At 40.9% G+C, this 27,850-nt stretch overlaps 1 protein-coding gene across 1 annotated transcript; it reads right to left on the bottom strand.

The window, feature by feature from the left end:
• Positions 1–1,431: 1,431 nt before the first annotated feature.
• LOC147892806 (Galactosyltransferase family protein) lies at positions 1,432–3,956 on the bottom strand. Its single transcript, XM_087387514.1, has 2 exons — positions 1,859–3,956; positions 1,432–1,677 (listed from the first exon to the last, which is right to left on the bottom strand). The coding sequence occupies exon 1, from the start codon at positions 3,481–3,483 to the stop codon at positions 2,401–2,403; it is 1,083 nt and encodes a 360-aa protein (XP_087243640.1). The 5' UTR covers positions 3,484–3,956; the 3' UTR covers positions 1,432–1,677; positions 1,859–2,400.
• Positions 3,957–27,850: the final 23,894 nt, after the last annotated feature.

Genomic DNA, 27,850 nt, shown 5'->3' with positions numbered 1-27,850 from the left:
TAGTAGCTGAGGAACAGGAAGCACTCAAGGCATTGACATGTACATGTCATTCAATGTCTCAATTGGCTCAGATGGCCTAGATTTTGACACTAGTTTAGTAGCATAATAGGACATAAAAGTGTCCTTTTGAGGTTTTGGAAAAAAAATCACACCTTGTTGTCGATGTGTTTTTTGGTGATTTCCTCTCTTGAACTTAAGATAGACTCATATGAATATTTTTTAAAAATATAAGGAGCACAAAAAACTATTACATGTCATTACAAAATGCTTACAAATGTATGGTCACATAGTGTTTCATGCTGACAATACTCAAATTTGAAACTTTATCTAGCATGCCTGAAAATAAAAATGATTACATTGAACTAGCATTTTATTAAAAGTATATATAAGTATATCAAACACCTAAAAGTGACAAAACTTTATTAAATTTTATTTTGGCAAGATTGAATTAGCAATTAACAAGAGTGATTAGCCTAGTGGGTTGCATTGTAAGTCACATTGCATAAATAAGCATCTGTACATACTACACATAATAGCCAACGAAGTGTCATATGTTAACTATAACAATATTATATCATAAGGGAAAGTCACCACATCACAGTAGAGGCTAAAAATTATGTGCACCTCATCTCAACTACTAAAAGAGGTTCCGCATTAAATCTCACTTAAATAATTTTGAATTATCACGTATATAAGTGTTTTGCATATAACTTTTTTAAATTGGTATCAATCATTCATGATTAGAGGCACTTTATAAGTATAATTTAAACATTTGAAAGTTCTTATGATGTCCTTTAACCCTTGTACCTTGAATTTAGCATGAATTATAGCATAATGAATAATCAAAATATGATTTGAATTTGGGGTTCTACATGATATTAGGTTCCCTAAAAACTCACGTTACTCCATAATATCCTATTGAAGACATATACAAAGCATGGTTGAGTTTGGAACTTATTACACATGTCAAAGAATTCGCTGAAGATCAAATTTTGCCTCGCTCTATCAGCATTCACTAAAATTACATTTGAGGCCATAGATCATAATAAGTATGATTATCTAGCTCCAAGTCAATCTAAACATATGTGTTTTAGTTATCCTGAGACTCTAAGACTTACAAACTCTAAAAAAACTCATTCCAATTAGAAGTATGGCCATTTTGTCTTAAACCTGAGAAAACAGCTTGACATTTCGGTGTTAGATTGACCTTAAAACATTAGGTAGAACTCAAAGTAATAGGTGCAAGTTCCAATCCATAATAATTCCAAGGTCGTTTAAGCATATAAGCTATTATGGCAAATAATCAAAATACCTTATTTATGCTTTTGAATCATTCTAGGAAGTGGCTAAGTTAAGAGGACATAAAAGTGACATTTTTATGTCCTACCAAATTAGTGTTAACAAAGGCATGAGATGGCCAAGAATTTGAACAACGTTGATGAATGAAGGATAGAAGAACTTAATCTCTATGTTTCTTCCTTTCTTGTAGTGCATTAATTTGACATGGATGTTGCACTAATTGAAACATTATGGCTTCCATGAAGAGCTATGGAATTAGAATACTATGAAGCTCTTACTCCAAACTGCATTTTATAGAATTGCTTACTCTGTACGTCATTACATGTCTGATCTTTATGCCAGCCGCCGCAATAACACGACCACTTGCAGATAAAGATCCTGCAGTATTGGGACTCAAATATTTAGCGATCAGTTACATAGCAGGATCGTTACATGAAAGCTAGGAATAGCAGGATCGTTACATGAAAGCTAGGAACAACCGTTTTTGCAGAAGTAAAGGCCAGATCAATCCAGTGTGTAAGAGCAACTGTTACGTGAAAAACAGGTCAGATCAGTTTACCGTAGTTGTAGAGTGGCAGCCTGCAGGAAGAGCGAAAAAAGATGCCAAGTGCCTTATGTTGCTCAGCTACACGACCTTCAGGAATCAACCATTAGAAAAGAAGCAAGGCCTACATTCAAAGCGAAGCAAGAATTCGATGCTTGTATAGAATAAGGCAACAACCATCTCTATGAGTTAAGATAAAGATGGTGGTGGGTTTATCAGCTGAGGCAGAATCATCAGCAGAGCTAAGAAGCACAAGAGGATCGATTGACGGTTTGTGGCATCCGTGGAGCACAAGAAGAACAAGAGAGGGTCAATTGAACTCAAGGACGGATCTAGCACAAAAGCTTCACGGCAATGTCATTCTTTAGTAGATCATAGCCAGAGCTGAACAGCAGAAGAAACTTGATGGGGGGAGAGGGGATGACAACAGAATGAATTCGTGATGTTTCTGAGCAGCGTTGTTTGCTGTTGCTGCATCGATGCATGACAAGAACAGCAGAGAGAATTCTGCAAGTTCTTGGCGCACCATCAGGAAGAATTAGAAGGTGCATGATGTGCTACTGCAAATTAGCAAACGGTAAATCGGGCTCGAAGAAGGAGATCACATCGGCCCATCTCTTCGTGTTGGTCACCTGATGAACTAGGATGCTCTCTTGCGTGAACTCGTGAGCACACGCACCGCCATGCTCAGGATGATCGTAGAACAATGGCTTCTTGTTCACGCGGTTCTTGGCCTTGCCTCCTTCGTTCAGCCAATTCCCAATTAGCTTGTCCTCGTGACCCTCCGCCTTCCATTCCCTTACGGTCGACGAATTGCCTATCCACTCGACCAGATCCCACGACAAAACGTAGCCCATCCCCGCCATGTACGACTTGTATGCATCCTGATTCTCGCAAGGCAGCACATAACCGTAGTAGAGATCGTCTCTGGGCTGATCCGCCAGCGAGCTCGCAAGATTTGACACCCTCACATACGAATCGTCTTCCAGCTTCATTACAAAATCGTGCCTCAGATTGCTTTCAGTGTAGATTTTGGACAAAAATGTATAGGTTGCCTTCGTGACATCCTCCGAATCTACTATGAGGATGTCGTTGAATTGCCTCATCTCCAAAGCCGCAAAGATTTTTTCCTCCTCTGTCTTTGGCTTTCTGAAAACGAAAAGCACATCCACATTCGCTGCGGGGGTCGTTTGCACGCTGTATACCATTCGGAGTAGGCTTCGCAATTCGAACTTGGATGCGTCCGTGAAGATAGCGAGCAGTATGCTCAAATCTCCGCCTGGATTTGAAGAGCGAACTTGAAGGCCGGGGACCCCCCTTCCCTTGTACAATCCTTGGGAGCTAGAGTTGCACGGAGGGCAGCTTACAAAGACCTGGTTGTCCTTGAAGGAGATGATGGCTCTGTTCTCTTCGACGACCTCTTCTTGATGCGCACTGTTGAGCCTCGTGGAGCTCATTCGGAGCAAAATCTTGCTGCTGGTGGAGCTGGTGCTGCTCGCCCAGGAGCCGAACGTTTCCACGAAAACGCTGGGGCTGATGCCGAAGAAAGTGTAAGTAATTCCAAGCATCAAGATGAAGAGCAAAAAAGCCCAGATACATGAGGACGGGGATCGACCAAGTTTGCGAGACTTGCCGGCCATAACGTAAAGCGGCAACAGGGCAAGAGATGGAAATGCAGAAGTTTTGCGATGCTCCTACAAATTTGAGTTAACACTAAATGCTTGAGATCTGAAAGCCGGTGAAGAGACGGAAATGGAGCTGCAATTCTGCGGATGGAAGTCAGGTAAAACTTGAGAGGATGCAAGGTACTAGAGATCTGGAAACTCCTGAGAAGATCGAAAGGCACTACAAAGTTGCCAATGCTGCACTACAAAGTTAGAGTTGATGCTCAATACTTGAGATCTAGTGAAAGCCCGTGAAGAGACGCAAATGGAGCCGGAATTCTGCGGATGGAACAGGTAGACTTGAGAGGATGCAAGGTACTAGCTGAGATCGGCATTAAACTCGTGGAGAGCTGGAGAAGAGATGGAAAATGCAGATAGGTGGGCGACTGAGGGGGCTGGGATTGCGTTGCAAAAGAAGCTGCAGATGATATATTGGAAGAACGAGCTTGAAGGGATCATGGACAGGAAATTATGAGCGAATGATGCACGATGGATATGGGTGATTGTGCTACAAGCGAAACTGCATGTGATGGAAGAACGAGCTCGGGAACAATATTGTTCCAAAGCATTGATTGTGCGACTGCTGCACGATGGAGAACGATCCTCGTGAGGAACGAAGGTGACGCAGGGATGAAGATGATCAGTAAAATTACCAACGATTAAACACTGCAATTCAATTAATTCCATGATCTCCCAGGAGATGCACGTGAAGCGTAAACTTTTGGACTCTGGAGATGGCAACAAAAGTACAATTGGTCAGACATCAGAGCACTCATTCAGCTCAACCGCAAATGGGTTTATGTATTTGACAACAAAAACATTAGAAATGTTCGCAATAGCTATGAGTCTACGAGGTTTTTGTTATGAAATCTTTGTTATTATGGATATATCGTAACAAAAACCTTTGAATTGTCTGCAAGAGCTATAAGGTTTAAGGATGAAGAAGATCAGTAAAACCTTTGAATTGTCTGCAAGGTCGCAATAATGCACGTGAAGCATGAATTTTCGCAGATGGCAACGAAGCTGAATTGTTCGGACGTGTGCAGATAATTTGGACAGCCAGAGGGGAAGAAATCAAGTAAGCGCAATTTGTATATGTATATCACAAGTTCCAACAAGAACCTTAGAATTAGACCTTAGAATTGTTTGCAAGAGCTATACTCTATGAGGTTTAAGGAGGGTTTTGAGTTGACTAAGCCTTTATGTACTATTGATATACATGCACACGTCCCTCGTTTATGATCCAGCTGGCCCCTTACACAATCATGTGCACACGTCTTCCTTGCCTTTAGCACTCACTTGCATGTCTTTTCGCCTTTTGTGCCCACTATGTACTATGTACTTCTCTTCATTCCAATAGTCACAATCTTCTCCCCCTTCAACGTTCACCCTATTTTCCAACACCTCGCCTTCCCTTGAGACCAGTGCTCGACAAAAATGTTTTTCTGAGCCTTGAAAATTAAAGGTACCACGAAGATCTAACTGGGGTGAAATTATAAAAGTCCATAAAAATTTATAGTGTTACCGGGATTTATAACTAAAATATGTAAATCCTGGTCCTTAAAATTAAAGGCAACCGTCAACTCCAACCGGGATTTTTCAATTTCAACCGGGAATTTTATATGCTCAACCGGGTTTGGTGAGCACTGCTTGAGACCAATTGCTTTAGAACATTCATTCACGTAGAGGAAGGCCCTACTAGATCTCATGGGTGGCACTGATTGCAAGATTTTGTCTAGAGTTCCATGTAAGAGCCACTTAAGATAACATTGTCCATCTTATTGTTTTGAGTAAAGTGTAATGAACAAACTGTCGAATGGGATAGTGAGCTGTGATAGAGCAAGTTACAGGTTTGATATCCGCCCATGAATGGTAGAGAGATCAAACACTTGGATGTTTTGAAGGCCACCCCTTATGGTATTTGCCTTCATGATGAATAGCCGGGCAATGTCGGTGGCATGTTGATCAAGATAAATTTGGCTTTGTCATCACTTGGTCCATGTTGTATGTAAGTCCCATCACCTTTTCAATCTATTGTTTGCTTTAATTTAGCAACTCCCATCCCATGGTGTAATTTTACACTTTCCACAATATACATGCCACCCTCAAGAGATTCAGGATATAAAAACCTTAGATATCATGTGTATTCAAATGGAATATATAAAGACCCATACTTTACATCAGTGTTTTACTTTGATCTTTTATCATAAGTTTTACTTTTTTATGAGTCCTAATCTTAGGTATTTGGAGCGACTAAAGGGATCTAGCTAGGCATTGCTATGTTAGGGCCCTAAGTTCTAGTGGGACCAAGATTGGTGCAAGGCCCCATTTGCATTTGAATGTGTTTGAATAGACAGGAATAAAAATAACAATATCCATGTGTCAAAGGTTTAAATTTTATATTAATGCTATTATTTGAATTACTAACACTTATATCTACATAGCTATGAGTTCTTTCAAACTTGTGATGCCAGATTTGTTTATTTTTTCCAAAAATGAGGGTTTATATTAATAAAAGTTTGTCAGTTATACATCATCTAAGAATAGACCCTTGGATATAAAAAGGGGTACAAATAACAGTGGAACAATATAGCAATTGCTAGTAACATCTAAACTAGGGATAGTGTAGCAGTAAGACCTGTAGCAAGAAAACTATAACAGGAACACTATAGCAATAACATCTCGAGACTATCGTAGAACTATCACAGGAACACTGGAGACTGTAGTTGTAACATCTAGAGACTGTAGCAGGGACATAGGAGATTGTATCAAGAACACTATGAGAACTTCACATTGCAGCTTCCTAGTTCTCCACTCTTGGAACAAAGTGTGTTGTAACCTTGAGTACAACTGTACCTAGGATGTGTGGGTAAGGACATGGTTTCCTTGTCCTACACTTTGAAGTGTGTTCGGGGGGCTGAGAGTTCTTAGGTGTCTCCTCGTGTTGAAAGTATTTGTCTATCTTGTAGTACAGTAAATCAAATCTGTTGAGCCTAAATCTGACCGTCAGTGTATTGTTATCTAGCCAGTCTCCTTGTTCTCTATTCCACATGTCCTCCCAAACACGTAATCCTTTTTGGTTGAGTCACAAAGCGCATTTAATTGTCTTGTCTCATAATGGTAAGTCTGGCTAAATCAGAGAGAACCAAAGTGAATCCTTCACACAGAAGGTACTCGTCTTCCTTGTGAACTCCTTCCATCTCAAGTAATGTCTCATTAACTCCCAAGCTGCCCACATACCCTTCCACAACTCCAAACCTTTAGCCACACATTCTTCTCTACCAAAAAGAACAATACCCATCGAGATGTGATTCTAGTGTTTGCATCTTTGAAGCTTAACTCTCCTGATATTCATGAGAATCAGCGTGGCCCAAGGATCTTTCAAAGCCTTGAAGATCCACTCTCCCATAAATCTAGTAGAAGACTTGCCCATGTCGACAATCCCCAAACCTCCTACTACTTTTGGCATCGTGCAAAATTGCCACTTTACCTTGGGCACGTTGTGATGGTCTGCATCCCCTCCCCATAAGAAAGCTCTAAAAAGCCTATTGATCTGACCCAAGCTCTTTCTTGTTGGAGCCCAATAGGAGATAAAGTAGATAACAGATGGATAAGTGTAATGGCTTGAAACAAATTTCCTTCTGTCTAGCATAGGTTGGAGACCTTGCCACCTGTTTACCTTGTCCCTAAGCCAATCAATCACCCAATCCCACCTGTCCTTCATTGAACATCCAAATCCCGTTGGAATGCCTAAAAGTCTAAAGACTTCCCCTTTTTTTATGGTTTGCAACCTTTGTTGATCAAAAAATGAGGAGGGCTCTTAGTGCATAAAATACCAGTTTTTTCATGGTTGATTCTAGTACGTGAAGCTAGACAAAAAACATTGAGACATTCCAATGTGCTTCTAACACAGTGCTCATCGTTGTGGGGTATTAGATTGGTGTCGTCTGCAAATTGTTGGCAAATGATTTGTCTACCCTCTTCTACTTGAATTCCCTTGATGTACCCCTTAACCATCCCATCATTTACCAACCAACCCAAGACGTCTACCACTATAGCAAAGCCTTGTCTGATAAATCTCTTGAGAGAGAAGGAAGGAGAGACTTTACCATTTATCTCAATTTTCCTTCTGGCCTGACACAGTGGGAGATCAACAAACGAAGTAAATACAAGACCAACCCCCATATCCTTGAGAGACAACAAAATAAATCCCCATTCCATCCTGTCATAGGCTTTGTCAAAATCTATTTTAAGGAAACAAATGTCCTATTGTGTTTCCTCTTCTAGTTCTAGCCCTTCCAAGTGTCAGGATAGATTCCAGAATATATATGCCTTGTATGAAGCCCTCTTGCTTCTCTCTAATCCAAACCTGCATCTTCAAACTTAAGTCTAATAGCTAGTGCTTTGGCAAAAAATTTGTAACTATAGTTAAGCATTGTTAGTGGTCTCAAGTTCTTTTTTTCATCCTTAGGACCGCCTTTGGGTATAAGTTTTATCATTCTTGTATTGAGAATTGGGTCCAAAAACCCATTTTCTTTAGACTCTTGCCAGAGCATTAATAAATAGGGCCCAAGAGTGTCCCAAAACACTTGATAAAACTCCATTGGTAGCCCATCCTCACCTGGTGTCTTGCCTTTTCCCATTTGATCAACTGCCCCTTTTAACTCTTCTAAGAAAGGTCCCTGTCAAGGAATATGCTATTAAATCTGGAGACTTTACTCTCCCTGACCTAACGGCATTGCTCTCGGGCTCTAACCTTGTCTGTTGTAAGGACCTCCACCTCTCCTAGGAGCTTTTGGAAGTGAGCAATGACTAACTCTATGATCTCATCTTGGTCTTGTACAAGTCTTTCTTCTACCCGTATTCCATAAGCCAAATCATTGCCTTACCATTAAAAGTTGCTACAAACTGCTCTTTCTTGTTGATGTCCGGAAGTTGTCCAAATCTACTTGCAGTCCACCTTGTTTCAAATTGTCCGATATGACTATCTAGATCTTGCCCTTTCTTGCCTATGAATTTGTCTGACTTTACCAAAGGATTCTGCATTCTTGGCTGGCCTTGTAGTTGTCTTTGAGCTTGAGCTTGTAATTTTTTTTTTGGAGGTGGAGGCAATGGATTAAAATCGAGTTTTCTTTGAGCCTGAACAAATAGGCATGCTACAAAATCTGTTGCAATACTCCTTTTGAGCAATTCTTCAGTAGGTGATTGCACCATCAGGTAGCTAAGTTCTATCTGGACCTCGCTTATTTATGTTCTATGCACAAAATTATCAGAAGAGCTTGCTCCACTGGGGTGTATAGTCTCGGGGTCATTGAAAATGTCATCTTGATCTTCTATTTGTGTGCTCATTTCCAATCTAGCATGGTTTCTTGTAAAATAGGCGTAGCCAATTTGGCGAGGTGACATTTTCTCCTTAAAGTTATCCAACATGGACCAAGATACCGCGATGTATCACTATCTACTGTTGGGTTGCTTGTAGTGTAGTTCGATGAGTAATCTGCTTGCAATTTGCTTGGGCTTGTCGCCTTGAATATTTGATAGTGCTGTTGCTGTCGATATATTTATGGTTGGATTGTTATTGTTGATGAACCTCAGAAGAGCATTTGGTGCTGTTGCACAGTCAGACAACTGTCTGTTGGTAATTCGATGACTGCTTGCTGGCTTGTCTAGTCAATGTAGTGACTGAAGACTTTGACAGCAATGTCGCTTGTCAAACCGTGTATTGTACTTTGCTTGCCAAATAGTTATTTGCTGGTGGTGTTTGTCGAGGAGGGACGATATCAAGTTGTTGGAAGCATATATGGTTGGAATGGAGTCAGATTACAATCTGCTTCCTGCTGAATGCTCAATCCAAGACATAGCTTCGTAGACACCTCACTTGTCGTAGTGTGTTCACTTATCTTGAGTGTTGTGGTGGCTATCCAGCTAGTTCTTGTCATGAGGAAGTCGCTTATAGAAGTCGTGAAGGATTTTTGAAAGTGGTCCACCTTCAAGCAATCTTCGAATGATGTCCCTCATTGAATCAGCTTGTATGCCATCTCCTACTTTGTTAGAAGTCATCTTTGCAACAATACGTTGTTGTTGTTTTGATTTTATTACAAGTTGTTGCCTCTGCTGGTCGATTTGTGTTGTAGTCATTGTAGATCATACAGTTTTCACTCTTGTGCAAAATTGTTATGAGCAGTCAAACATCGAACGCAGATTAGGATCGCCAATAGCGTTACGGGTGTCTCCAAAAGACTGAAAAACACCTATACACATCCACTCCTAGCAATGGGAATGCCAGGTTCAGACTTAAATCTGACTAATGTTGGAAAAGAAAGAGATAGTACAAAGCATACAAATAGCTGAGACAATCATTTGTAGAGTGAAAATATTGCGTATAGTTTGTATTACATCAGATAGCAACAACTCACTCCATGCAGGAGGTGATGACCAACTTATAACAACATCCGATGGTATTCTGACCTCAGTTGGAGAACAGTCAAAAAATAGACAGCCCCAAAAATGATGTGGTGGATAAGGCCACTACTACATGCTGTTAGGGACAGTTATAACTATCCCTATAGTTACAAAAGTATCCACTACTTGCTAATGTAGCCCCCCCTTACTAGAGGTCTACTAACCCTCCTTGGTTGAGGTCCATGTGGGTGGAGTCATCCTCAATAGGTAATATGGTTTGGGAGTAAGCCCATAAGCACATGTGTACTTGAGTGACCTTGGACGTAAGAGCTTGGTGAAGACCCCTTCTCATACCCCCCTATGCCCTTCTAGGAGATGAGGAGGCTATGTGTGGCTATGGGACATGGAGTGCAACCCCCCTTGCACCTCCCACTCCCCTAAGTGACATGTGGTGTGTTTTACCACTCTTCCAACATGGTATCAGAGTAGATCTGACCCATGGGACTCTATGGTGCTTACATGTGGCAACATTTGGCAAATTATAGTTAGTGGTGGTTGGTAGTGGTAGCTTGCAATGGTTGTGTGTAGCATGCATGTGCATGCCATCAATCTACACACACGTTAACTCCTACCTAAATGGTCATGGCTATCTGACAAGTGGTGGGCACATTTTGTGGGAGGTGGTAGCCTGTGTGTGTGTTGTCAACTCAAACTTAACACCTGTTCTTATGTGTTGGCACTTGATTTGTGGTTCTTCATGATTGGTTCCACTACTTAGGCCTAAATTGTGTAAGCTGCCCAATGTTGATTGGCTTTGTGTTTAGTTCTTAGTTTGGTCAAATCGTGGCATTAGGGCCAAGGAGGCATTGAAATGTAGGGTCTTTTGTGATTAATGCCACCATGGTACCTTGGGACTATGTAACTAATGGAGAAATTAGAAGCTGAGTGCCTTGTTACCTCGTGTATTGACATGTGGTAATATGGCTTGTGAGTAGTCCCATAAGCACATGTGTACACTACATGACCTTGAATATAAGAGCTTAGTGAAGACCCCTCCAAATATCCCTCCTAAGACCTTTTGGGAGATGAGGAGGCTATGCATGGCTATGAGATAGGAGTGGGACCCTCATACCAATGCTCCTCTAAGTGACATGTGGCATGTTTTGCCACTCCTCAAACAAAAATAGGGGCTCTTCAAGGCCCCAATTTGGTTTCGACTAGCACACATCCAAAAAGGGTACACAATTTGGTTTTATCGAGCACACATCCAAAATGGGCTTCTAAGAGCCCCATTTTCCACCCCTTTCAATCTACTAGTGGGGAATAATTTAGGGGGTCTTTAGGTCAAAAGGAAACTCTATGAGCTATCTAGGGCCCCATTTTGGTGTGCACTAGTGCACATCCAAAATGTGCTTCAAAGAGCTCCTATTTTCCACCCCCTTTGATCCACTTTGCTTGTATCAGCAAGGGTAAGTGGGAACAATCTAGGCTCTTCCAATTAAAGGGGGCTCAAAAGAGGGGCTTGTTGGAGCCCTATTTTGATGAGCACTAGTGCACATTCAAAATGGGCTTTGGAGAGCCACTCCCTTCAATCCACTTTGCACTTATCAAGAAGGGAGAGTGGGGAACAATTTAGGGTCTCTTTGTTGTAGGGGCTCTTCAAAGTGCCATAGCACACATCCAAAGCATGCTTTGGAGAGCCCTATTTTCCACCCACTTTGATCCACATTACCTCTATTAGGAAGAGTGATTGGGGAAAAATTTAGAGGCTATTTGTGTTGAAGGGAATCAAAATCCCATCAAAATAGGGGCTCTTTGCAGCCCCATTTAGTGCATCCTAGTGCACATCCAAAATGGGCTTCAAAGAGCCTCCATTTTCCATCCCCTTTGATCCACTTTTCTCCTTTCTAAAAAGGTGAGCGAAAAACAACTTAGGGTCTCTTTGGGTCAAAGGGGTCAAATAGGGGCTCTTTGGAGCCCCATTTCAGCGTGTGGTAAGCAGACATCCAAAGTGGGCTTTGGAGAGCCCCTATTTTCTAGCCCCTTTAATCTACTCTACCCCTACTGAGAAGGGCAAGTGGGCAGAAATTTAGGGGCTCTTTGGGTTAAAAGGTACTCAAAATAGGGGCTCTTTGGAGCCCCATTTTGGTGTGTGCTAGGGAAAATCCAAAATAGGCTTCGAAGAGCCCCTATTTTCAACCCCCTTTGATCCACTTTACCCCTCCAAGTGGGGAACAGTTTAGGGGCTCATCAAGTCAAAGGGACTAAAAATAGGGGCTCTTTAAAGCCCCATTTTGGTGTGCATGTGGAATAATTTATGGGCTCTTTAGGTCGAAGGGGGTAGCTTGTGATGGTATCAAGAAAACATCTTGTACCATTGTCAACGATGGATGGAAGAACGCTTCCAAAAGGCCTCTAATCAATATCATGTCATAACATTTGAAGGGTGAGTCCTTTCATTAATCTATTGATGCAAGTAGTCATTGCAAGACTAGAGAATACATTGTTGAATAGCTAGAAAAAGCAATTGATGATGTGGATCCTGAGAATGTCATCCAAGTAATTATTAACAATGTAAAGAACTGTTAGAAAACTAAAATTTTATTAAATTAAGAGTATCCCGATATTTGGTCCTTGCCATGGTCCAATCATTTCTTGATCTTATCCTTGAAGTTTTGTACAAAACATCAGAGGACTAGTTCTTCAAATAGTTGTGGATGAGGGTCAAAAAGTGGAGTTGTACTTTCTAATATTCATGAAACATTACTAGGCATATTCAAAAACCATCAATCTACATCCAACCCACTAGAGTTAAAGCATGGCAAAACACATTTTGAAACAAACCACATAATGCTAGAGCATGCTACACAAGAAGTTGTAACCAAAACACTATAGAAGTAGAAGAGTGGATAGTTGAGCCGCAATCAAAGTTAACCAAAACATTGTTCATTGTAGAAGTAGAAGAGTGGATAGTTGAGCCACAATTGAGTGCATTTCAAGTAGAATTCACTAAACTAAAGGTCCAATGCACGATCGGGTGTAGCCAATCGTGGAACTATTTTGGGACATTTTTTGGGGCCATGCTATGACGTGCTAGTGGGGGCAAGATTTCAAATTCGGGGCAGGCTAGCACTCTCATCGAGTTGTTCCTCCCTAGTGTATTGATTGCAACAAGGGCATAATCATTAGACATGACCTATTAAAACTTCTTAGCATAATTTTTTTGAACACCATGTAGAGCTTGACACATGAAACTCTAGGCCTTTACTGCATGGCATACATCCATTCTAAACATGACATAGAGCTAGACATGTTCCACTCCATGCCTTTACTCCATAGGCATATAGAAATTTTTAATACATTGTAGAGCTCAATACATGCCACTCCACACATAAAGTGGACAAAACATAGGAATACAGACCTTTATTGGATAGCAATACAATGTATAACATAGGGCAGCCTGCAAAATAGTGGGACTATTGCACTAGTTCTTATGCACTACTGCCACACTAGATTACACCCCAATGACCACCATGCTTGTTCAACAAGAAAAATAACATAGAAAATTTAAGGCTATTTGAAGCCAACGTGGTGGTATCAGGAGCCTTTTATAGCTAATTTGGTGCAAAGAAGTAAATCAACCACTATTTTATCTATTGATGTACCAAACTTCCCTCGCAAATTGTTGCCCAAAGCAAGAATTTATGTTCCCCGTTGCATAAAACAAGAATTCTAAAGTTGAAGGCCCCCAACCTGCAAATTTGGCATAGTAGATAAGTAGGCCAGACATAAATAGAACAGGGACACTAATGAGCATAAGGGGCAAAATGAGCAAACTCTTTCCAAAAAATGTGAACTCCTTTATCAACATCTGAATGGGGTCCATAGAAAAGAACTAAATGGAGGCCATTTGTGTTCATCTGTGTTAACTCCTCAATCTTGAGACCAATCAAAAATTATCGTTGAATAGAATCCCAAAGTGAACACGTGGCATTAAAATATTTGAGCAATGCAATGTGACCATCTTGAAGGAAGAAGAAGATAGAATAGGGATGATGTTGGTATAATGAATGTTGGTAACAGCAGGTGTCAACGCAAGAGCAAACATGGTGAATACAAGAACAGTGGAAAAATAGGAGATGAGCAGTGGAGAAATAGAATTCTATATGGCTACTAGGGGAACCAATGAGAAGTATTAAATAGCAATGGAAAAATAGCATTAATGGAGAAACAAAATTCTAGCTGGTGAATAGGGGAATGAACACGGGAGCCAATGAGCAATGGAGGAATAGCATTAGATGCATGAAGACGAGGGTGCTCTTTTATGACTACATTTAAGTATTACTACCCAGTTGAATTTGTGGAATTTGATTAATTGGCATGTCCAAAAAATCATCAGTGGCCTTCAAAAAATCATAAGTGGCCTTCAAACAAATAGTGGCCTTCAAAAAATCATCAGTGGTGAGAGTGCTCTCAACGGAAGCAAGAACGGAAGAAGGAGAGAGAGAGATAGAGAGCCACACAAGTTTGGTGGGTGAAGAACCACCCTAATCTTCTTTTTCATTCATTTATATATGTGTTTGAGTATTGTACATAACCGAGGTTAAGGCACAGTGACCTTTAACCCCCACAACCTCCCACTTAAAGGACAATGTGCCTTTAAGAGAGAACAACTAGTGAGCATACTATCCAATGCCCATCAATACACAACAATACTCAAATCGCTACTAGGTAGACTCTTTGTCAGCATATCTGCAGGGTTATCATCTGTATGAACCTTGACAAGCTCTATGTGCTTGTCCTCAAGTACCTCCCTGATGAAATGGTACCTGACCTCAATGTGTTTGGTCTTTGCATGAAAGACCGGATTCCGTGCTAGCTGAATAGCACTCATGGAATCACTATGCAATGTCGGTACACCTGTATGAATCCCCAAATCTCCCACTAGCTGATCAAGCCATATAGCCTCCTTGCAACCCTCTGTGGCTGCAACATACTCAACCTCTGTGGTAGACAAAGCAATGCACTTCTGTGCACGAGACATCCACGACACTGCACCACCTGCAAAGGTGAACACATAACCAGAAGTGGATCTCCTACTATCCACATGCCCTGCATAGTCTGAATCTGTGTACCCAAGTACACGCATGTCTCCTTTACCAAAGCAAATGCACATCTCCTTGGTACCCTTCATGTACCTCATGATGCACTTAACTGCCTCCCAATGCCTCTTTCCTGGATTAGCCATATACCGGCTAACAACTCCCTCTGTAAATGCAATGTCTGGTCTAGTAGCTATCATAGCATACATAAGACTCCCAACTGCTGATGCATAAGGAACCTTGGCCATCATGGCCCTCTCCTCATCTGATTTGGGACTATCTGTATGACTCAGTTTCACATATGGAGGCAATGGAGTACTCACTGCCTTCCCCCCCTCCATATTGAAACGCTGCAATACTTTTGTAACATACTCTTTTTGTGAAAGCCAAAGGAGTTTCCTACTCCGATCACGCGTGATGCGCATACCAAGAATATGACCTGCAAATCCCAAATCCTTCATATCAAAGGCCTCATGCAACTTGGCCTTTAATGCATCTAGCTCATAAGTATTCTTACTAGCCAATAGCATATCATCCACATATAGTGCCAGGATTATCAGGCTACTATCCTTAGCCCTTTTAGTGTAGAGGCAGTGATCAATTTCACTCCTTCTAAAACCCTGGGACCGAATGAAAGCATCAAACTTTTGATACCATTCTCTAGGTGCTTGCTTAAGACCATAGAGACTCTTCTTTAGCTTGCAAACTAAATGCTCTTTGCCCTTTTCTTCAAAGCCTTCCAGCTGCACCATGTAAATTTCCTCATGCAAATCCCCATGCAAGAAAGCTGTCTTGACATCCATCTGCATAAGCTCCATATCCTCTACTGCCACTAGTCCAAGCATGCATCTAAATGTGGTCATCTTCACAACTGGAGAGAATATCTCATCAAAGTCCACACCCTTCTCTTGCTTGAACCCTTTAGCAACCAAACGGGCCTTGTACCTAGGCACATCATCACCTGTGACCTTCATTTTGTAGACCCATTTACATGGCAATGCTTTCTTTCCATGTGGCAAAGAAACCAAGTCCCAAGTCTTATTCTTTATAAGTGAACTCATCTCTGATTGCATAGCATACTCCCACTTGCGTTGATCCTCACGCATCATAGACTCTCTGTAGCAAGAAGGCTCCCCGCAATCAGTAAGCATCACATAGTCTACCTCTGGAACAAACCTATCAGGTGGTCTAGACACTCTAGATGATCTTCTCAAGGGCATTTCAGCTTGCTGTCCCACTTGCATATCAGCCACATTTGGCTCATCATTTCCACCAATAGATGATCCATCATCTACCCTTGATTGTATACCTATGGGAGTACTTGGTGGCACCATTTCTTGCACATTTGGTGCATGGACAGCTTGCTGTCTATCAACATATGCAGGTGGATTCACATCCTGGAAAGTGATTCTCCTCATTTCCACATCCCTCATGGGTGCCTTATGCATCTTCTTCTCATTGAAGACCACATCATGGCTGCGTATGATCTTCTTTGCTTCTGGATCCCAGAGACGATAGCCCATCTCTCCACTTTCACCATAACCCAGAAAGATGCATTTCCTAGACTTAGGATCTAGCTTCTTTCGAAGCTCTTTTGGCACATGTGCATATGCCTCACACCCAAATATACGCAAATGAGAGTAAGAGGGCTTCTTGCCACTCCATGCCTCTTCAGGAATACCACCATCCAAACTCTTACTAGGTGATCTATTGATCACATGCACTGCAGTCTTCATTGCCTCAGCCCAAAAACCACCAGAAAGACTTGCATTGGAAAGCATGCATTGCAGCGTTTCTTGAATGGTACGATTCATCTTTTCTGCAACTGGATTTTGCTCTGGAGTACGAGGGGATGTAAGCTCTCTCTTAATCCCACGAGTATCACAGAAATGCTGAAAGTCATGAGAGAGATACTCTCCACCATTGTCCGTAGGCATTTAAGCGTTCTACCTGACTGATTCTCAACCAAGGCCAACCATTTCTGAAATACCTGGAAGACATCACTCTTCCGAGCTATAGCATAAGCCCACACTTTCCTAGTTGCATCATCAATGAATGTCACATAGTATTCAGCCCCGCCTAATGACTGTGTAGGCATGGGACCACATACGTCTGAATGCACCAAATCAAGCATTTAAAACTCTTTCTTTCCCCTTCTTTTATGGGATGATTTAGTCTGCTTCCCATAGAGACAGTGCTCACAAAATTCAAAATCAGAGAAATTCAAATGCGGTACATAACCCAAACGGCATAAGAGTTTCATTCCATTTTGGCTCATGTGCCCCAACCTGTAATGCCACAAAGAAGTGCTTGGCTGCTCGGTTATTGCAACAACATGATCAAATACCCCTGATACATGTAAGGGATACAAAGTCCCACACTTGGCACCCCTAGCCAAAAGCATAGAGCCCTTTTGAATTTTCCAACTTTGAAAGCCAAAAGTGGTGTGAAAACTAGCATCATCTAGCTGACCCACTGAAATAAGACTCTTGGTCAACTTAGGCACATGTCTCACATGTTTCAAAACAAATGCAGACCCATTTGCGAAAGAAAACTTTATGTCACCTGCTCCCACTATGTCACATGCATAGTCATTTCCAAGATGCACACAACCTGTCTTTCCACTATCATAAGTGGAGAACCATTCCCTATGGGAAGTAACATGGAATGAAGCACCAGAATCCAAAATCCAATCTTGGGAATATGCATCATCTGAAGTGGTAAGCAACTCTGCAGATAAAGTAGACATGAAGAGAACATCATTGTCACTATCATGTGTGACTGCATTGATCTCCTCGATCTTCACTTTTCCTTTGTCCTCCCTTGGACTCTCTTCCTTTTGATTTGCACCCCAATTTGCATTCTTTTTCTTATCCTTTTGCTCTCTTTTCAGCTTGTAGCAATCCTTTTTCATATGGCCCTTCTTGCCACAGTGGTAACACTCAATGTTTCGTGCCATGGATTTGCTACGAGACTTTCCTCTTTCTTGGGACTTCCCCCTGAATTGTGATCTGCCCCTTTGCACATTTAAGGCTGCATCCTGCTTGTTGCCATCCATAGACTTCCGTCTAATCTCCTCGGCCAACAAGCTACCCACAACATCATCAAATTTTAGTACTCCACCAGGTGCAGAGTTACTGACAGCTGTACGGAAGGTATCCCATGAGGATGGCAATGAACATAAGAGAAATATTGCCTTAGTCTCCGCATCAAAATTCATTTTCTGAGCCTGAAGCTGGCTGAAAATAATATTGAATTCATTCAAGTGAGAAGCAATGGAGACCCCTTCCTTCATCTGCAGCTCAAACAACCTCTTCATGAGGTAAACTTTATTAAAGGCAGTTTCCTTCTCATAAGTGGCACACAGTTTCTTCCACAAATCTTCCGTAGTCTGCTCATTTACTACTGTGAAATAAACTGACTCTACAAGATGAAGTCTAATAGTAGACTTTGCTAATGCATCCAACTCATTCCAATCATCCTCAGACATATCCGCAGGCTTAGCTTCAATACCTACCAAGGGTTTAATCTGCTTCTTTTGAATAAGCACATCCCTTATCTGCTCTTTCCACAAAGAAAAGTTTGTCCCATCAAACTTTTTACTGCTGAAAAACTCCTTTTCAGACGTGGAAGAGGATGCCATGATGCAAATAAAGCAAAATCCCAAATGCTAGTGCCTGCAAGAGAGAATCACACCAAATACCAGGTGCACCCAAATGTGTATGCCACAATAGAGTGAAATATCACCAAAACTCAAAACTCAAAGCATCTGACTCATGTGCATATACTATGCATCCATATGAGCAAATCTGGCCCAAAAGAAAAAATGCCAATAAGTGCCAAATGACTCAAGCATAAACACCATCCACTGGCATATGATCAAATTATATCTCATCCAAGAGAGCATAGCACTATCAGTGCATCACCAACAATGTGTCAAAGCTGTCCCTCAGCATAAAATAGCATCCATGTGCAAAGCATGCATAAAAAATAGCATCCCACAAGGCAATTTGGGCCTATCAGCGCATCCAACAAGGACCGCAATGCATCCAAATGGCCTATAAATCATCCACTGCAACCCAATGCATATCACGAATGAGCGCACACTGCAACCAGAGTGATCTGCATAAGGTATGCTCAAGAAATCATAGTCCCACGGTAATGGAGCGCTACTGAAAATAGAACCTGAGATGCCTCAAAACATGGGCGCCATTGCATAATCGGACTCAGCAAGAAAATCTGCAAATATCTCTCTTCTGCCAAAACTCCAAAATCCCAACCGATGAGTGAGAAATGCGAGTCAACACTTATCCACTGCCATGTGGCATAAATCTAAGGTTTCAAAACCTTAGTATGAAAAATGCATAACAGAGAGACGAAATCGAATACACAGAGATTTATAACTCTGAAAATCCTTCACCGAATCGTGCAAGAACTAATAGGTAGGGGTTTTTGGGCGTCGGGAACGCAATGGGATAGACGGTTTTGGAAACCGTGGTCTCAATCACTGGGTCCAACACACGGGCTGAAAAACGTTTTTTGAAACAGAGCTGTTTGTAAACTCCACCGGAGTGCGAATGATGAGCAACATAAAAGTTTTAGGACCTCCTGAGTCCATCGGAACTGACAGATCTACAAATGGTTGCTCCAAACTTGAGTTCCAACACCCGGGCAAAAAACGCAGGAACTGACACAGTGAGTCAGAAATCCAATGAAATGATCCCGGATTCAAGAATAAAGGTGTTTCCAGGCTCCTGAAGTAATGTGGACACCAAAAGCAAGCAATAGTTGCCTCTACAAGTCAATATGGAGTCTCTGTCATCGAATGGAACAGGGAAAAGCTCAAAAAACGACTTTTTCTTTGAAAGCTCTTAACAGGCTCTCAAAACCACTTCGCAAAGCCAAAGTGACTTTTCCAAAGGTTTCTCCAAGGTCTCTGCACACTCAGATGCGAGTAAAGTCACCCATAAAGCTTCCCACAGAGCTTCTCCTTCCTCCCACAGAGCTGCTGAGCTTCCAAGCATTCACGCACGCTCAGCTAGATCACCCGGGCTCTGACGCAAGAAGCAAAGAATGCTGATTTGTACTCGGCCTCGGTAGAAGAAAGAGCAACTGTTGGTTGCTTCTTACTGACCCATGACACAGCTCCAGATCCAAGTGAGAAACAATAACCTGTCACTGATCTCCTACTGTCCACGTCTCTTGCCCAATCTGAGTCATAGAATCTGGTCAAGATGTTGCCCTTGGTATAGGTGATGCCATAATCAATGTGTGCCTTTGATGTATTTTAGCACCCGCATCCTTGCCCTCCAATGGTTCTCCCGGGGCTTATTGGAAAACCTGCTTAGTACACCAGTCACAAAACTGATGTCCGGCCACGTGTTGCACAAGTAAATCAAGCTGCCCACAAGCCTTCTGTACTTCGCTTCATCCACCAGTGGTGATGAATTCTCGTTTGAGAGCTTCACATCAACTTCCATAGGGGTACCAATTGTCTTACACTCAGCCATGCCAATGCTATCAAATGAGAATACGGTTTGAACTTAAACTTCTTGTCCCTCTTTTGAAAAGGAACAAAAGGTTTATTCTTTTCTCCATCCTTAGGTATCCCATTCTTTCTTTCACAATTTGTAGCAAGTGATATAGCTGAACTCAAGTAATGAGGATTAAACATGCTGATCTCGGCTTTTATTTTAGTCCTAAGACTAGATACAAATTTCCTCTTTTGTTCTTTCTCAAAAATTCTATCTATGGTTTGAAGTTGAATGAGAGATTGCCAAAATCTCTCAATATACAAAGCAACTGCCTCTTTTTCTAATTGATGTAAACTATCTTATTGTTGATGGACTTTCGACTTGAATTGTGTCGAAAGAAAGTCTTTCTTCAATCTTTTCTTCAATTCCTTCCAAGTAGTTGGTCGTTTGTTACTGTTTTTGACCACATTCCAACATAGTGCCACATTGTCAATAAGATGATTAACAATACATTAAATTTTGTCTTTTTCAGGAAACCTTTCACCTTGGAAATAATCATCATGCTAACTAATCCATGCTAAAACAATTTTTGCATCTTGCTTCCCATCATATTTTTAAAAAGTAAAAGATTTCCCACTAGTTTTATTTTCCTTCTTTTCTCTCAATGCAGATTTAATCGCTCTACAAATCACTCCCTCAAAATCGGATCTTGAAGTACTCTCATCCCTCTCATGTCTCTTCCTTTTCTTATTCTTAGTTCTCTCAAGCTCTTTCTCTAATTTCTCTCGATGATCTCTCTCTTGCAAAAGTTGAAGGTGAAGTGCATTAATTTACTCTTGAATCGTTGGAGATGGTGGGAGATGCTGTGCCATTTTGTGAAAGCAAATAAACTCTCTTACACTCAATATAACAAAATTTACTCAATCGTTATACTTATCTCTTGTGCTTTCACCACCCAAGTTGAAACTATCCACCACCAGTGTTGCAAATCGTCTTCGCTAAGATCCGCAATACCAAATGTACGATGCTATCAATATGTGAGAGAACCTTCTTGACGCTTAGTGACAAGAGCTTTATGGCTTCTAGATGTTGCCGAATATGAGGTTGTTGGAGTAGAAGAGCCTCCAAAAATGAGCTTGAGGAAAGTTGTCTGTTTGAGGGGTAGAAGAGTAGAGAACTTTGATAAGTTGTTGAGGGCTTGATGACTTATCATATAAGCTCTCACTCTCTCATCACTGAAAAAACTACAGTTATCATCTTCTTCCACGTTCTTCCCTTTGTTGATAAGTGCATTCGGACCCACTTCTATGTTTAGTCTTAGCCTGAAGGACCGGGAATTGGATTCAAAGGCCCTGAAAACCCCAAAGCTGACTCCACAAGTGAATCCATCGCGAAAATTTAATGGCTTCTCTTTCTCACACGCGGACGTCCATCGTAGGAAGAGTTACTTGCTTTTTTTTTTCATTTGGTTGAGCTTCCAAACGAAAAAAAACAGCCCGTCGGCGGCAATCACAAACACAGGAAAAAAGCTTTGTTTTTCTTTTCAAAAAATTGACTTTAGTCAAGAAGATAAGGAGGCCAAAAATTAAAGCTCAAATTTACCACTCTCCCAAGTACTATTTGAACTCCTTCTTGATATCTGAGATGACGGTTGCTTGAGCTCTCTTCCCAACACTTCTTTGGAGAAATACCTTGTGGAGTGTAGCAAGTGCTCTCATACCACTGAAACGTGAATAACAATTCTAACACATACAATAGCATCAAAATTTGAATATGCACGGAAACTTATGAAAAGACAAGAGGCAATCACTGGGTGCAAACTCCCCCCTCAAGGGGTGTGGCTCGTGATCCCACACCAAGAGTATTTATTATAAATAAGAGCATGAACCATTGATACTAGGTTACGTATTCATCTCTTAAACATCCCTTTTCCATACTTTTCTCTTGAGCATCCTTTTACCATACTTTTCTCTTTATCACTCCTTTACTCACGTTCTCATCCAAAATTACATGCCAAAAAGTGGTTAGGCTTTTAAGCACTCTCCCTTATCAAAATGTAATGACTCTTGGCCATTTAATACATTTAGTAGCACTAGCATAAAACCATGGCATTTAGCCTTTATTCCTTTGAGCTTGTTTACTCCCATCCGTCCATGTCATTTCCTATACTCAATAAACCAATTCACCATTATTCAAATACTTAGCACAATGATATACATCAAATGACTACCATTAATGTGAGTATTTCTTAATGGCATCACCCATGATGCTTATTAATGGCACATGTTTAGTTAGGCGTCTTTGACTAAACCAAAGTATTAAATAGAACCCCCGCCACGTCTGGTGCGATCCTATAAATACTTTACATCATTTCGAACAAAAGTTTTGAGAAATCGTAACAACTAAAATCAAAACTTTTGGCCTCACATTTTGGGTGTGCTTTGTTGTTATGGACTTCTACAACTAGATGATTCATATGAAATCATACTGGGCAAACCTTTGTTACATATGGTAGGATTGGTCCATGATTGGTGCTCCAATACTATTTATCTATATGAAAGGATAAACAAGGCATAAGAGTAGATCTCCAAACTTGGAAGGCTCAAAATATGCAAATACATCGACATCAGTAAATGTCCGAAAATCTATTTGGGCCTGAATCTGATACCACAAATACGCCGACATCAGTAAATGTGTTCAAGAAGAGGAAGATGGGAAGAGTCCGAAAGACTCTTGGTGTGGTCCTTTACCCAAGTTAGAAGGCTCGCTAGATTGGATACATACAATGGCCATAATAGATCTTCCAACTACTATAGAAACTCAGATTATGCACCTTGATAATGATTAAACTATCGCCATTACACCTTATGATACCACAAGTGCGGTTCTACATAAGAATTTGAACTTACAATTAATAACTCCATTGATACCAAGGTTCAAGAAGATAGGTATTAATCCATCTCAAATTTGAGTAGAGCTGACATCCGTAGGTACAACATGTCGAATACTAGCTGTTGCAGATGGTCGAGCAAGCAACCTCATCTTCTGGGAAACATTAAAAAATATCGGCCAGGTACTCCTTGAAGTATGTGATTCTGAAATTCAATTCATTCTTAATAGCTGCAATAGTTCTTGGTAGAAGTTGGATCCAAGAGGCTTACAAAGGGTTGTTTGGTGATGAATCAACCCTCAAGATGTATTAATCACCACCATCAACATCTACTCTAACTCCCAATGTCTACAAATGCCTCACTAGCAAAGACGATAAACAAGAAGAGCCACCAAGCAAGTATGGGTTTGAAAGGAACTACTACAAGCCCAAGGGTACTTTGAAGGTGCATCATATATTTGGATTTGAACAAAATCTTAACATCAAAAGCCACCTCATCATGTAAAAAACAAACCTCAACATCGAAGAACAAAATGATGCCATCCAACAAGAAAGGTACATTACCATTGGATTCCCACAACACTAGTAGAGCCCCAAGGATATTGCCTTGGAAACACTTATATTTTGGTATCCAAGGTACTATGTATAACAAGATCAATTCCATCATCTTCAAGCAACAATGATGATGGGTTCAACAAAGCACCGAAGTAATAGTGGAGGCCCAAGCTTCTAAAATTGTCATCATCAACAAATGAGAGGCAACCATTAGAGTCAAGCTTGCACATTATGAAAAATAAAGGCAAAGATTGGAGAGCAAAACCACAAGAACATTGATAAAGGTAGAACCACAAGAACCTAATCACAAGGACAAGGGAAAAGCACCAATATAGGAGGATCACACACAAAGAACACCCTCTACCTCCTATCGAGTAGAACATGTCTTCAAAAAACAAACAGTAACACAAGATGCTACTTGACCACTAGTCTCTCGAAATGCTACGCCATTGAAATTATCGCATCATCTTCAAGGCAAACAACATCTACACAAGAATTTGTCTTCAAAAAGGGTATAATAACACAAGAACCTACCAAGAACAGGATAGAATCTACTTTCCTTAGTGAGAAATTTGGCATCAAGCTTCATGGTAGCTACATAAGAACCTGTCACACCAAACACGCCAGACATAGTGGAAGTCACACAAGAATCTTCCATTGTAAATGAGAAATTATCTTCACTAATAAGTTTCTCAAAAGCAGCTTGGGCTTGAGAAAAATAGGAAATCTTTGAGACATTATGGTCCTACTCACATTTGCTACAAAGAACATATATCAATTTATTGCAGTGATATGATGGAAGTTAAACATGCGAGAGGATGATTGACAAAGGCACGGGAAAGTTGTGGGTTCAGGAAGGAACTATTGCAGCTCAAGGATATTACTATAGCAACACTCAATCTAAGTGTCATCAACACAACATCCCACCTTCTCTCGCTTGCCTCAAGGCTAATTTCACCCCTCTGTAGCCACAACAATGAGAGTGGAGACCCTAAGCCTACAACACCGATAACAAAGAATACACCAGTAGTAGTTACACAAGAACTTTCTCCTAAAAGTAGAGTGGTGCCACAAGAACCTCCTATAGGGCCCATAAATGGGCAAGGCAATGGTAGTTCAAAGGTCTTGATCAATTTTCCAACAAGGGATTACAAAACCAATCCTTCAACATGCCAGTCCATCCACCTACATAGTAGTAGACCCACATGAACCTGCTCCATGAAATATAGTAGATCCCCTAGAACCTATTGCGATGGAAGATCCTAAAGACCTTAAAGAATCTTGCTACCATGGTAAGAAAAGGCCTCACCAACAAAGGTCCCCATCGATGTCTTGACGCCACCTCTTTCCAATGATTACTGAAATATGATGAAGACCCAAATAATAGAGTCAACTCATACTCCTTCTAGTTGTCAACAAGGTATGCAATTCTAATTACTTCATCAAGATCTAGGCCAATCAAATTATATCAACAACCAGTGTCATAAGGAACTCGTCCACAAATGGAACAACAAGTGGTTCTAGACCAATAGCTCCAAAGGACGAGTTTGATTACAAGGTGATTTTGATGACACCAAAATGGGTCTGGACATGTTTGTTGTGACCCCACAAGCTTTTTTCCCCATTCATTTACTAACACCACCATTCCTTTTGATTTTGTTCTTTTACTTTTTTCTTTTGTTGATTAATATTAGTACCCACTTTACCATTTGAGCCTCCCACCATAACTTAGACGACGTTCCTAAAATCCCAGATGCTATAAATCTCTTCAACCATAGTCCTCATTTTAGGCATTTGTATATTATCAGATTCATATGGATTTGACGATTTGGACAAATAGAGCTTCGAATTGCACCACAACCTTATTAGGATCAAAGGCACTTCCAGCAAAAATCCTCACTGAAGTGCAATCCATAAAATGGGTTTAGAAAGAAGACCCTATGCAGAAAAGTAAGATAAAATGTCATGCAAAATAATAGACCTACAAACATGGCATGTCAATACGTAGTCTGGTGAGAATCCAATATAAGTCCTACTCTAATAAAAAATAAGACTTAAGTCAGAGCATGATAATATGCTGGTACTTCCTCAACTAACACTAATACCATTAGGATCTTTCACATCAATCCCTACTAACACCTTCTTTCTACTAACCTACACCTTAGATTTTTCATTTTTTCCCGCTTGTTTCTCAAAAAGGTCATAAGTATTTAGTTCCAATCTATCCACCCAACGTCTTGCCAGTGCAATCACTCATGCCAAGTGGTGCTAGCTGTAGTGGAATCTAGTGCTGGAAACAACACATTACCAGTCAAAATAAAAATCCTACTAGCAACTATTCCACAAATAAGGAACCACTGAAGACATGTAAAGCAAACGTAGCCAAGCCAAGTAGTTGACTTTGGTATTCACTTGTTGTGTACTCACATTGGAATACAAGCTATCTTTTTTCTCAAGTTTGCTCTAATTTCCTCTTCATGCCTTTTGTGAATGCCATGTTTCACCTTCCCTTCCTTCTTGCATCCCGTCTCCCCCTTCTCCTCTCGCATTCCCTTTCCCTTCCCCTTCCTTCTCGTTTGGATTTATGATTGCAACAAGCCATAAGTCACTAGAGTGACACTAGTGGATGACATTTGCATGCATTGCTCTTAACCTAGAGTCACTAGAGTGACACTTGTGGACAACATTTGCACCAGTGCTCTTCACCCAGAGTCGCTTGGAGGGATTACCTCATCGGCATAATGGCTCGATCCCCACGACACGAGTCATTGTTGGAGACCAAACAGTGTAGTTCCTCCATTCCACAAATCAGTCCTCCCCAAGACCAGATCTTAGTTTAGGAAAAAAGGATAGCTTCAAGGAATACAAATACCTAAAGCCATGTCTTGGATTCCACCTAGATAACAGAAAGCATAAACTCTACCCTATGAAACAACCAATCAAATTCAAGTGTCTTCTTGATTGTACCCAATTGTGAAAATATGTAGTGTATAATCAAGGATTTCAACTCTATGGAGGATAAACCAGCCGTTGATGTTAAAACAATGGGAAACAAAAATTTTGAGCGATAGATGAAGATTGGTACTATGGAGATGACAAGGAGATTTTTTCTCTATCAAGGTTAGCAAAGCTACTATATTTGCCCTCTCATTCACAAGTACCATCCCATTCACCTGCATGTCTTGCTCAAAATGCAAAGATTGAGTTTTGTATATGAGCTTTGCAACATTTGTCCTATTAAGTACAACCTTAACTAAAATTGAGATGAAAGATAGCTGCTCAAGAATTAGTTCCCAACCATCATTTCTAACTTGCATGTTGTTTGTGTGAAGGTGCTACTCGATGCTATATTCAAGCTTAGCATGCGATTGGCTATATCTATTGAAAAGGGGTTGAATAGCTTCCCTCCTTTCTCCAGTTTGTTCAACTTCTTGAGAGATATCCCCCAGAAGATTTGATTTTTAGTTTGAGTTTTTGGTTGTGAATGAGTAGGGAGCCCGCGTGATGCTCTAGCATCGATTGCATACGTGCATGACCATGTGTGCTTTTGCAATTGTGTGTGTGTATGTGGGTATGCGCACATGCATGAATATGTGTTTATGTGCGTGCATGTATCTACATGTGTGATAGTGGGTGTGGTTGCGCACGCACTTGCATGTGTGTGTATTTGTACTAACGAGTGTGTGCTTGTGTGTGTGTACGTGTATATGTGTGCAACTCCTACCTATGTGTGTGTTGTGTACACATGCGTGTGTATGTTTGTGCTTGGATGTGTGTGTGTATGTTTGGGCACCCTATGACTAAATGTACGCATATGTTTATGACTAAATTTATGTGTCTCTTTGTCCTTGCATGTGCATAAGTTTTGGCACTCTATGCCTATATCGACACATGCATATGTGCTTGTAACATGCTTGCAC

This window comes from Dipteris shenzhenensis, chromosome 16 (assembly GCF_047967505.1).
Source record: "Dipteris shenzhenensis isolate YYH24624 ecotype China chromosome 16, Dip_SZ_1.0, whole genome shotgun sequence".
Classification (NCBI taxonomy): domain Eukaryota; kingdom Viridiplantae; phylum Streptophyta; class Polypodiopsida; order Gleicheniales; family Dipteridaceae; genus Dipteris; species Dipteris shenzhenensis.
This window is presented reverse-complemented; position numbering and strand designations above follow the sequence as displayed.

Coding starts and splice junctions, on each gene's coding strand:
- LOC147892806 (XM_087387514.1), bottom strand. CDS start 3,483: ATGGCCGGCAAGTCTCGCAAACTTGGTCGATCCCCGTCCTCATGTATC.